General features: G+C 52.4%; 1 protein-coding gene across 2 annotated transcripts; it reads left to right on the forward strand.

Annotated features, from left to right (window-relative positions):
- Window positions 1-7,353: 7,353 nt before the first annotated feature.
- Window positions 7,354-12,104, forward strand: Pcdh8 (protocadherin 8). 2 transcript variants are annotated; one of them, XM_042685740.1, is made up of 3 exons: window positions 7,354-9,912; window positions 10,400-10,607; window positions 11,130-12,104. In XM_042685740.1, exons 1-3 carry the CDS (start codon window positions 7,567-7,569, stop codon window positions 11,501-11,503), a joined length of 2,928 nt encoding a protein of 975 aa, XP_042541674.1. In that variant the 5' UTR covers window positions 7,354-7,566; the 3' UTR covers window positions 11,504-12,104. The 2 variants fall into 2 exon arrangements, with proteins under 2 accessions (XP_042541674.1, XP_042541673.1); XM_042685739.1 differs by having other exon boundaries at window positions 7,567-10,203; window positions 11,130-11,503.
- The last annotated feature ends 50 nt before the right edge of the window (window positions 12,105-12,154 follow it).

Genomic DNA, 12,154 nt, shown 5'->3' on the forward strand with positions numbered 1-12,154 from the left:
GTTTCTGATTGGCCCCAGACAAGCTTTGCAGAGCAAAAGACTATCTTCTGTTCCTCCTCTGTTCACTACAATCTCTCTAAAACTAAACACTCAAAAATTGTTCCCAGGAAGAACTGGATTCCTATGAGGACTTGAGATGGTTGAAAGCCACAACCAGCCACTGCAGTTGGATCTAGGTCCCTCCGGCTGGAGAGAGAAGGTAGACTCAGCCCATAAGCAGGCTCCAAGGCTTCTCTCTTCTGAGTCTTGCGATGTGGCCTTGCCACAAAACACTCTGCCTTAACCAGCCACTTAACCATCTCCTTTCCAGATGACAATTTAAGCTTCTTGGTCTACTTCCCTTTCTCTGTAGCATTTTACCCTAGTGAGCCTATTGATTTTAGGGGTCAAATCCATGAAAGTGCTCCCTAGTGCCTTCTGCATAAACCCCAAATTCCTGAACATGGAACATGAAGTGCCCACAGATCTTCCATTGCCTCTTGGTATCCACTGCTCCATGAGGGAGCAAAGACCTTACACCTCAGCCCTCAGAACCTGTACCCCTTGAATTCCCTGAACATCTTCTCCCCTTCTTTCTGTCTTCTGCCCATAACTAATTTCAAGGTTCAGTTCAAATACTACCTCCTCCCGAAAGTTGCCCCGTGGGCATTCTGGTTTCCTAGCACAATTGGGTCTCTCTCTCTTCTGGGCTCCAATTGTTCATCTGCTCCACCATTTTGGGGACCTTGTAAGATGTGTCCATCACATATGGCAATAAACCACCTGTGAACCACAGCAGTGCAGACCTCATCACCGTAATTATCATGCCCAAATGCTCTTTAGCTTTGTAGCTTTGTATTTAAGAACAGTTTTAGATTTTAAAAATGTATATAGGTGGTCCGGAGACTCTTCATAAACTCCACACTTGGTTTCACCTATTACTTAAGTCTGAGCTTAGTACAGTACATTAGTTACAGTTAAGAAATAATGTTGCTACCATGTTATGGCGGGGAGCTCAGACTTTGTTCAGATTTCCTTGCTTTTCTTTTAGTGCTCCTTTTTTCCTTCTGAATGCCACATCACACTTAGTTGTTATGTGTCTTTAGGCTCCTATGAGCAGCAAGTGTTTCTTAGATTTTTTTTCTTCTTTGTGATGACTGTGATAGTTTTAAGGAGTATAGGTTCATTTTGTAGAAGATCCTGGGATTTTTTGTCATTAATTATTGGCTTGTTATGAGGAAGACCACAAAGTTACAGGCCCACTGCATCATATGTTATCTAAGATACAAGTTCCTGGTTAGGTTGCTTCGATCCCTTCACTGAGGTAATAGGAGCAGGTTTCTCTATAGAAAGTCACTCTTCTTCATATTGTGCCTTTAGAAGAAAATCACTATGTACAGCCTATACTTAAGGAGTTTTAATCACCTTCTTAAAGGCAAGAATTAACATAAATTGATTTTCTTCTACACGGCAGATTTATATCATCTCCCACACTTATCTATTTATTGATTGAATTGCTTATTTATATTGATATAGATGATTTGTTTTTGAATATCTGTTCCCATAGCTCCTGTCAGATTCTGGCACTTAGAATGAAGAGGTAATAGATTGACTTTTATAGCCCCAATGTTCACACATTGAGACTAGGCACAAGTGACTCACATCTGTGTTTGGGAGATGGAGATTAAGAGGATTCATGTTCTAGACCAGTCTCAGCAAAACGTGAGAATTTAGCAAAGCACCAGTGGCTCACACCTGTAATCCTGGCTACTCAGGAGGCTGAGATCTGAGGGTCACAGTTCAAAACCAGCCTAGGCAGAAAAGTCCATGAGACTCTTATCTCCAATTAACCACCAGAAAACTGGAAGTGGCTCGGTAGTAGTAGTAGAGCACTAGCCTTGAGCAGAAAAAAAAAAAAAAAAGCTCAGAGACAGCACCCAGGCCCCAGGACCAACCAAAAACAAAAACAAAACAAAACAAAAAAAAAGCAGAGAGAAGAATTCTTCTCAACAAAAAGAAGCTGGCAGAATTTCATGAACCAATAATCCTAAGTACTCTAGAGGCACACATGGGAGGATCATAGTCTGAGCTGACCTAAGAAAAAAGACATAAGACCCTATCTGAAAAAATAATTAAAGCAAAAAGAATTAGGGTACGGCTCAAGCAGCAGAGCATCATCCAAGAAGTCACAGAACTGAGTTCAAAGCCCTAGAATCACCAGGAAAAAAAAAAGTCATACATTGAATTCACAACTCCTAGCACCACAGAACATGAATTTATTTGGAGTAAGAACCTTCACAGAAGTAGTCAAAGACTGACGGTCTGGCTCAAATGGCAGAGTGCCTACTTAGAAAATGTGAGGCTCTAAGTTCAAAACCTTACTGCCACCAAAAAAAAAAAAAAAGTGAACATTGCTCACTTTCAAGTTAAAGAAATAATAAGGTTAAAAGAGATCTTACTGGATTCTAATCCATTATAAGATGTAAGAAAAGCAAGAGATACTAGATACCCTTGCACACAGAACAAAAGAGCATATGAGGTCACAGAGAAAAGGTAGCCATCAGCAAAACAACTCGAGAGGTCTTCAACATCTTGATCTTGGTCTTTCTGCCTCCAAAACCATTAAAAAATAAGTTTCTGTTGTTTGAGTCACTTGATTGCAGGGTTTTGTTATGGCAGCTCTAGCAGGCTAATCCAGAGTGAAAATACAGATAAACATTATTTACATATTGCTTCAGCTTGAGTCAGAGAAAGTCACCTGCTTTTCTGGGGTATTTTTGGAGGGAAAATATTTTGCAGTGCTCCTGTTCTTCTAGAATTAAGTGTTGCTGAGGCTGAAGACATGTCTCAGTAGTATTAGACCAGACTAGCAGGTTTGAGGTCCTGAGTTCAAATCCCAGTCCTGCCAAAGAATAATAAATAAATAATACTAATAACAATAATAAATTACAGGTTGCTGTCCATCAACTATTTGCATCTATAGATTGGTTCCATCTGTAGGGAAACTGTAGGGAAAACGTTGGGGCATCATCTGATCTCAACTAAAGAATAAGGTACCAAAAGATCTTAAAGTAATAGAAGGAAAGGAAAGTTGTTCAAATCCTCACATTGCCCTTCTTTTCCTTCCTTTGGGATCTATAAATCTCCTACTATCTGTTATTGCCAGAGAAGGGGAAAACAGAATCAGAAGCAATGAAACACACCATCAATGGGAGGGCATTTCTTTCTTTCTTCCTGAACAAATCCTTCACCTATCAAATAAGAGGTTTCAATGACTGTGTCTCATGTTTCTTCCTGTGCTTTAAAAGGAAATAATAACTAACATATGTTCCTGATACTATAAGCACCTGATACTATATCATCTTACACAGTTCTCAAGGCAACCTTAACAGGTGCTATTATTATTCCCATTGTGCATATGAGAGAATTAAGATACAGAGAGATTCAGTAATTGGCACTGGGTCACACAGCAAATCAGTGGTAATAAGAACTAAACTCAAGCAGGATGATACCAAAGCCTCAAGTTACCAGCCATGTTCCACTTCTCTGGCAAAGGAAGTCTCCCAGAGTTTCTTGACACACAACATATAGGGAACATTGAATGGCTGAGACCTGGAAACATTCCAAGATGTGTGAGCATCTGGCATTGTGAGCAATCCAAAATCAGTGTTGAAACAACAATTACCTTCCCCTCAAATTGTCTCATTGTCTAACTGCTGAGTTTGAATTGGAGCTATGGAGAATGCTGTTCTGTGGCTCAGTATAGCATTTAGAAGTCGCTTTGCCATTATTGGAAGCCCAATAAAGAAGGGTGGGGGGGGAACCTTGCAAAAGCAGAATAAGCAGTTGGAGAGTGGAAATGAGCACCAAACCTAGAGCAAACCACAGATTTAGGAATTCTAAAAGATTTCTGCAAACTGTGATTTCTCTAGAAGAATGAACATCCTCGCCCCCCACCCCTCCAAATCTAGCCAGGCCCCTTGAAGCATATTTCGCTGAGAGGTTTATTCGATGGGCCCTGGGCTTTTTTTTTTTTTTAAGTTAGAAGGTTAAAAAAAAAAAAAAACAAAAAACCCTCTCTCCATCCATCCTCCGAATTACACTTTGCAGCAAAGACGGCGTCCCTTTTCCTGGTAGATATAATCCTAATTAAAAATAAATTACATGCTGCATAGAACTTGAAATGGAAAAGATAATCCTATTACAGATGAGAATGTACCCTGATTTTCCTTCCCCCCACCCCCGCCCGGCTGAACTGTGGGAGAGATCAGATCGGACTGAGCCCCCCATTGTCACCGCGTTGGAAAACTTTCCCGGAGCCCTAATCCGTCACGTGACGCGCGTGTCACCCTCGGTGTCTGCACGCGAGTTCCACAATGCCGGCATTAGGTGCGGTCACAGGAGCCCAGCTCGCCGGAGCCGGCCACATTTGCATTCCGAGAAAACGCCGGCCATTGTGTGCGCCCCGTTTGTTCTCTCCGGATTGCGAAGACCGTTGCGGGGCGAAGGGTGGGGGGGCGGGGGGAGGAAGGGGTGCTCCTTTGAACCCACCCGGGCCTTCTCGGGAGAATAATGAGGCTATTGGTGCGCCTTTTGTGCGGTGGGACCAGCACTGGGGCAGGCGGACTCCCCTCTCCTCTCCTCCCCATCCACCCCATCCCCCATTTCTCTCCACCCCTCCCACCTTCCTGGACGTGTTTTTCCCTCCCTGGGGGAGTTTGCTGTGGCTACAGATGAGCTATTTTGAATGCCGTTTCCCTACGCTGGCGGCCCGCTCTGCTCGCGTGCCTTCACACCTCGGGGCCAGCGCTCCCGCCCGGCCCCCTCCGCGCGCGCGCCCCGGCCGCCGCGCTGGTCGCCGGCCTCCCCGGCTCCGCGCTCGCGGCTCCCAGCATCCTGGCGCTGCCGCCGCGGCCCCCCGCCCCCCGCGCCGCCCCCCGAGCCGCTTCCCAGCGGCCGTGGCTCTGGCAGCCGATTCTAAAGCTTTCAACCTCCCCCACGTCCCTCCTCCAGCCGCCTGGCTTTTTGCCTGCTGCCTCGCTCTTCTTCCCACCCACCCTCCAGCACATTCTTCCTGGCGCACGCGAGACGGCGGAGGCGCTGTGGCGCTCCAGCCTAAAAACGTCAAGTTTGGAGAGTCAAACCCTCAGCCACTCCCCGCGGGGCTCGGGGCGAGTGTCGGCTTCCCCAGTTCAAGATAACCTCTTTTCGGCGATTCCAGTTCCTCCAACGCTCGCCGCCTCCTCCCGGCCTCTACCACGGGGCTCTCGGACGAGTAGCAGCTGTGCCTCCCGGGCCTGGGGGTTACTAAGTCGAAGGTGCTGTCCACGAGCTGAGTTCTGAATCTAGGCCCGCCAGGGGAAAGGGGAAGGAAGCCATAAACCTGGAGGCCCAAGGCCCAACACTGGCCACTGGCCAGGGGAGCAGGGGTTCCAGGAAGAAAGACAAAAAGTTATTTTGGCTTGCTAGGCTCCCACTCCAGGAATGTCTTTTGAGAGAGACGAATACTAAAATGGAATTAGGTGAGAGAAAAAAAGTGGAAGAGAAGGCCAAGGATTGGGCCTCTCTCTATAGGAATCTCCACGTGGCTGTGGATGTCTGGCCTCTTTGTGTTTAAGTCTCTGGACTGCCAGCTGAAGGGGAGTAAGAAGGGAGCTTAGAGGATCGGAGAAAACACCGAAGGATCCACCACCACCCTCCCTCCTAGGAGTTTTTGTTTACTGATGACAGGGCCTGCCTTTGCATCCCCTCCTTGTGCCCCTCTTACCAGCCAGCTCCCTGATGCTGGTCTCCACCTTGGAGAAACTCCTTAGTTGTTTCATTTTTAAGACCCGACAAAACACAGTCCCTTGAACTCTAAGAGAAGGAAAATAAAGATGGCTGATGAAGAACCAAAATCAGGATTTAGAAGAACAAATAAAATATTACTGATCGAACCCATCATCTTTTTTATTTTATTGTTCCCCCCCCCCAAGAACATGACATGTGCTTTTACCTCTGCTCCTTCCTTTGCATAACCTGCTCAGTAGAACCCTTGAATAAGAACCCTGTCTTGGTGCTGGTTGATAACCTATCTCCTGGGCCATAGGAGGCAGGAAGTGGGGACGCCTGTGGGGGGGAAATGCAGCATTGAACACCCAGCCAGCCCAGTTTTGGCAAGGCTGAAGTTCCACACTTTTGTAGCCAGATGGTTAAGTTCCCCCACCCCCAAGTTCAGGCCAGGTTTCAAGTGTCACGCTGTGATTTTGTTCTTCAGGAACCGGACAAGTGTTGCTTCCCAGAGTGGCCCTATTAAAACAGAAAGAAAATCCTCTAAATAGGCGGAACAGGGCATCAGGAGGGAAAGTTCTCTAAATGCACTTTAATATGAACCCTGTATTGTGTGGAATTCAGCGCCCATCACCGTTTAGCGGAGAGTTATGGCAGTGATTGGGGATGAATAGAGCAACATAATGGATACATGTGGCGTTTGCTCATTATATTCAAGTTAGCCCAACTCGGCTATGGAAACTGTTCAACTTTCTCTCCCCCTTAGCTTGTCACAGTGAAATAATACAGACATTGGGGCCTCCAATGGGATCGCCTGCCACGCCATTCTATTTCCACTGCTAACGAGGGCTTCATAAGCCTTTGATACAGTCTGATCTTTGAAACCTTTCCAAATCTCCTCAAGCTTATGCTAAATCCTATTTGGAACTTTTTTTTTCCTTGCCTACTAGAGCCTAGGGCTTAAGAAAGCCATTTGGACAGTGACATGCATACTAACATATCGTAGGACCATTTTCTGAAAGGAAAGTGGTAGCTCTGATCACCAGGGCTCACATGAGCAACACACAATTGGGTACACACATTTGAATAAAATCAATTTTCCCTTATCCTTCAGGGTTCTTCATGGAGAGGCTGATTTCGGGAGTCATGGGAAGCAGGGAGCGAGGTCCAGCACAGCCTCACAGCAGAGTTTGGAAGCTTGAGAGATGCAAAATGAATAGGGAGGGGTTTGCTAAGGAGCTCCTAGGGAGAAACCCTCGGTCCTCGCACTTAGTTCTAGCAGCTGGCACCAGAGCAAGGGTGCGAAGCGCACAATTAACAAAACCATCCATTCCTTTTACTTCCGGAGCCCTGTGCCAACTCTTCTAAAAGCAAGGCGCTGACAGAAAAGGGGAGGGAGCCGGAGTTAAAAAAAACAAAAAACAAAGGAAAGATTCCTGATTTTCATTTCTTGTTTTCTCCCCTAAGCCTTTCCACATTAAAAGGGTTGTCAGAGGCTGGTGGAGGAAAGGCGGCGCTAGGCTAAGGCAGCCATTGGCTGTCTGGCTCCAGCGATTTGCATATCGGCAGCTATAAAGGCGTGAGGCGGCTCCCGCGCGGCGGCGCAGCTCTGGCCGGGAGAAGGGAGGGAGAGGCGCGGAGTGAGGGCGGGTCCGCGCGTCCTCCGAGCCAGGCTGATCCGAGCGAACCGCAGCTCGCAGACTTCTCCCGCACGGGGCTGGAGTGTGTTCCCAGGAGCCTGGGACTCACGCCCCCGATCTGCAAACCAGAAAGGAATCTATTCCTTAGCCTTTTGGAATAGCACTTGGGGCTGGCAGCATGAGTCCTGGGAGGCGCCGGAGCACCCCTTGTCTTTTCCCTTTGCAGCTCTTCAGCCTCTGCTGGGTGCTCTCAGTGGGGCAAAGCAAGACAGTCCGGTACAGCACCTTCGAGGAGGATGCCCCCGGCACGGTCATCGGGACCCTCGCTGAAGATCTGCATATGAAAGTGTCCGGAGACACAAGCTTCCGCCTGATGAAGCAATTCAACAGCTCTCTGCTCCGGGTGCGCGAGGGGGACGGGCAGCTGACCGTCGGGGACGCAGGCCTGGACCGGGAGCAGCTGTGCGGCCAGGCCCCCCAGTGCGTGCTGGCCTTCGACGTGGTCAGCTTCTCCCAGGAGCAGTTCCGGCTGGTGCACGTGGAGGTAGAGGTGAGGGATGTGAACGACCACGCGCCCCGCTTTCCTCGGGCCCAGATCCCCGTGGAGATCTCCGAAGGGGCGGCCGTGGGCACGCGCATCCCCCTGGAGGTGCCGGTGGACGAGGACGTGGGGGCCAACGGGCTGCAGAGCGTGCGCCTGGCCGAGCCGCACAGCCCCTTCCGAGTGGAGCTGCAGACGCGTGCGGACGGCGCGCAGTGCGCCGATCTGGTGCTGCTCCAGGAGCTGGACCGCGAGAGCCAGGCCGCCTACAGCCTGGAGCTGGTGGCCCAGGACGGGGGGCGCCCGCCGCGCTCTGCCACTGCCGCCCTCAGCGTGCGCGTGTTGGACGCCAACGACCACAGCCCGGCCTTTCCGCAAGGCGCCGTGGCCGAGGTAGAACTGGCCGAGGACGCGCCGGTGGGCTCGCTGCTGCTGGACCTGGACGCAGCCGACCCCGACGAGGGGCCCAACGGCGACGTGGTTTTCGCCTTCGGCGCCCGCACCCCACCCGAGGCCCGCCGCCTCTTCCGGCTCGATCCGCGCTCCGGCCGCCTCACCCTGGCCGGCCCGGTGGACTACGAGCGCCAGGACACCTACGAACTGGACGTGCGGGCCCAAGACCGAGGCCCCGGGCCTCGCTCCGCCACCTGCAAGGTCATCGTGCGCATACGCGACGTCAACGACAACGCTCCGGACATCTCCATCACCCCTCTGGCCGCCCCCGGAGCACCAGGCACCTCACCCTTCGCTGCTGCAGCTGCCGCCGCTGCGCTCGGAGGAACCGACGCGACCGCCTCGGCCGGGGCCGGGGCCGGGAACCCCGAGGCCGGAGCCACCTCGCTCGTGCCAGAAGGAGCGGCGCGCGAGAGCCTGGTAGCGCTGGTCAGCACCTCGGACAGGGACTCGGGCGCCAATGGGCAGGTGCGCTGCGCCCTCTATGGGCACGAGCACTTCCGGCTGCAGCCGGCCTACGCGGGCAGCTACCTGGTAGTGACCGCGGCGTCCCTGGACCGCGAGCGCATCGCCGAGTACAACCTGACCCTGGTGGCCGAGGACCGCGGCGCGCCCCCGCTGCGCACCGTGAGGCCCTACACCGTGCGCGTGGGCGACGAGAACGACAACGCGCCGCTCTTCACCCGGCCGGTCTACGAGGTCTCCGTACGTGAGAACAACCCACCTGGCGCTTACCTGGCCACGGTGGCCGCCCGTGACCCAGACCTGGGCCGCAATGGCCAGGTCACCTATCGACTATTAGAGGCCGAAGTGGGCCGCTCCGGCGATGCGGTGTCCACCTACGTCTCCGTGGACCCGGCTACTGGCGCCATCTACGCGTTGCGCAGCTTCGACTTCGAGACGCTGCGCCAGCTCGACGTGCGTATCCAGGCCAGCGACGGCGGATCCCCGCAGCTCTCCAGCAGCGCTCTGGTGCAAGTGCGAGTGCTGGACCAGAACGACCATGCGCCGGTCCTGGTGCACCCGGCACCGGCCAATGGTTCCCTAGAAGTAGCCGTCCCCGGGCGCACCGCAAAGGACACGGCCGTGGCCCGCGTCCAGGCCCGCGACGCGGACGACGGCGTCAACGGGGAGCTGGCATTCGACCTGCAACAGCAAGAACCCCGCGAAGCCTTCGCCATCGGCCGCCGCACGGGGGAGATCGTGCTCACCGGAGACCTCTCGCAAGAGCCTCCGGGCCGCGTGTTCAGGGCGCTGCTGGTCATATCCGACGGCGGCCGCCCGCCTCTCTCCACCACCGCCACGGTCAGCTTCGTGGTTACAGAAGGCGGCGGGCGCGGGCAGGGCGCGCCCGCCAGTGCGGGGAGCCCGGAGCAATCGCGCCCGCCTGGCTCGAGGCTCGAGGCGGCGGGGCCTGCACTACAGTGGGACACTCCGCTGATCGTCATCATCGTGCTGGCCGGGAGCTGCACGCTGCTGCTGGCCGCCATCATCGCCATCGCCACCACCTGCAACCGCCGCAAGAAGGAGGTGCGCAAAGGGGGGGCCCTCCGGGAAGAGCGGCCCGGGGCGGCGGGCGGCGGAGCCTCGGCTCCCGGATCCCCGGAGGAGGCCGCCCGGGGAGCTGGGCCCAGGCCCAACATGTTCGACGTGCTCACCTTCCCTGGCAGCGGCAAAGCGCCCTTTGGCAGCCCCGCGGCCGACGCGGCCCCACCCGCGGTCGCCGCGGCCGAAGTGCCGGGCTCGGAGGGCGGCAGCGCCACTGGGGAAAGCGCCTGTCACTTCGAGGGGCAGCAGCGGCTCCGCGGCGCGCACGCCGAGGTGAGGCCTTCCCGCGGCTGGGCGCCCCCCTCCGTGCTCCGCGGACAGGCTGGGGGAAGGGAGAATGGAGGGGTCGGGGTGGGCCGTGGCAGGGAGACGCTTAACCTGTTGCACTCGTTTTTCTTTTTTCCTTCTTGTTTCCCTCCCAACCCTCACACCCTCTCCCCCTTCCCCCACCCCTTGTTCCCGGCTGTAGCCCTACGGCGCCTCCCCGGGGTTTGGAAAGGAGCCGGCGGCCCCGGTGGCGGTCTGGAAGGGACATTCCTTCAACACCATCTCCGGCCGGGAAGCGGAGAAGTTCAGCGGCAAAGACAGCGGCAAAGGGGACAGTGATTTCAACGACAGCGATTCGGACATCAGCGGGGACGCTCTGAAAAAGGACCTCATCAACCACATGCAGAGTGGTGAGGACTCTTCTCTCCCTGTGAACTCCGCCTTCTTTCCTCTCCCCCACGGCTAGCCGCCGCTCAATCCGGGACCCCAGCCTGGCGGTCTCTCCACACTTCATTCCCTCCCCCTGCTCGAGATCTGGGCCGGCCTCCTACCGCGATTTCAAAATGCCAAGTAGAGGCAACTCCACCACTTAAGCAAGGCACACACACCCATCCTGTTAGGCAGAAGCAGCGGAGCTGCCGGCCACCTAAGGAGGGAAGTCTGCTTAGCGTAATCAATTTTCTTCCAGCTGAAGGGATGGGCAGGCTTTGTATGCAGGAAGCAATCAATGTGCCTTTCATCTTTCTACACACCTTCCTTTTTCTGCTGCCCTAACCCGGCTCACGTTCTGAAGATGGAGGCTTACCAGTGTGTGTGTGTGTGTGTGTGTGTGTGTGTGTGTGTGTGTGTGTGTGTGTGTGTGTGCGCGCGCGCGCGTGCGTGCGTGCGCGCGCTCAGGAATAACCATCATGTTCTTTCCTTTTTTATGCTAGGATTGTGGGCGTGCACTGCTGAGTGTAAGATCCTGGGCCATTCTGACCGCTGTTGGAGCCCATCCTGTGGGGGCCCCAATGCACATCCTTCGACTCACCCACCTGCTCAGATGTCCACCTTCTGCAAGAGCACGTCCCTGCCTCGAGATCCTCTGCGCAGGGACAATTACTACCAGGCCCAGCTGCCCAAGACAGTAGGGCTGCAGAGCGTCTATGAGAAAGTTCTACACAGAGACTATGACAGGACAGCCACTCTGCTCTCCCCTCCCCGTCCAGGGAGGCTCCCAGACCTGCAGGAGATCGGAGTGCCCCTCTACCAGTCCCCCCCTGGAAGATACCTGTCCCCCAAAAAGGGAGCCAATGAAAATGTGTAATTTCATGCTGCATGTCTTCACACACATATACAGGTCACTCTGGAGAAACCCCTAAGTTATTGACCGGTTTCAGTGTTGTATATATAAATATGCAAGATGTGCCTTAAAAATGAAGTTGTTGGAAGCTAATTTCCAATCACATTGGTACTGTTTGGTATTTGCAAACAAAAAAAAAGTAGTTAATGTAATTTTTATGAAATGTGTGCAGCATTTAATTTTTCTTATCATGCTGTTGACTTTAATTTCTCTTGCAGCTTGCCATTTTCTTAGTGTTTTTAACCTGTACATTGTGTAATGTAATGTTTGTATATAATGAAATTTTGTTATATTTTTATATAATAAAAGCTAAAGTGGAAGTTATTGCCAAAGGAACTGTCTGTAAGACAAAAAAAAAAAAAAACATGTTGAAATTACTTAATGGAAATTTATCTTTCACCAGAAACAACCTAGTGTTTGAGAAGTTTTGCCTTGCCAAGTATAACTTGTATATCTTGAGTCGGTGGTAGATTTCAAGTTGATGTTATTTAATTACATTTGGTTTTCTGTAAACCATGTCACTTATAAGCACAGTAATAAAGGATTTGTCATGTGTTTGAAGAATTTGCTAATTGCTTTTATGAAATCGCCTATAGTCAGACATTCACAAATAAC

Source organism: Dipodomys spectabilis, unplaced genomic scaffold (genome assembly GCF_019054845.1).
Source record: "Dipodomys spectabilis isolate Male_0828 unplaced genomic scaffold, ASM1905484v1 ptg000095l, whole genome shotgun sequence".
NCBI lineage: Eukaryota > Metazoa > Chordata > Mammalia > Rodentia > Heteromyidae > Dipodomys > Dipodomys spectabilis.

Excerpts from the sequence above, each read along its gene's own strand:
- Pcdh8 (XM_042685739.1), top strand. The coding sequence starts at position 7,567 with ATGAGTCCTGGGAGGCGCCGGAGCACCCCTTGTCTTTTCCCTTTGCAG. Across the intron at positions 10,204-10,399 it reads TCCGCGGCGCGCACGCCGAG|CCCTACGGCGCCTCCCCGGG; the intron begins GTGAGGCCTTCC and ends TCCCGGCTGTAG. Across the intron at positions 10,608-11,129 it reads CATCAACCACATGCAGAGTG|GATTGTGGGCGTGCACTGCT; the intron begins GTGAGGACTCTT and ends TTTTTATGCTAG.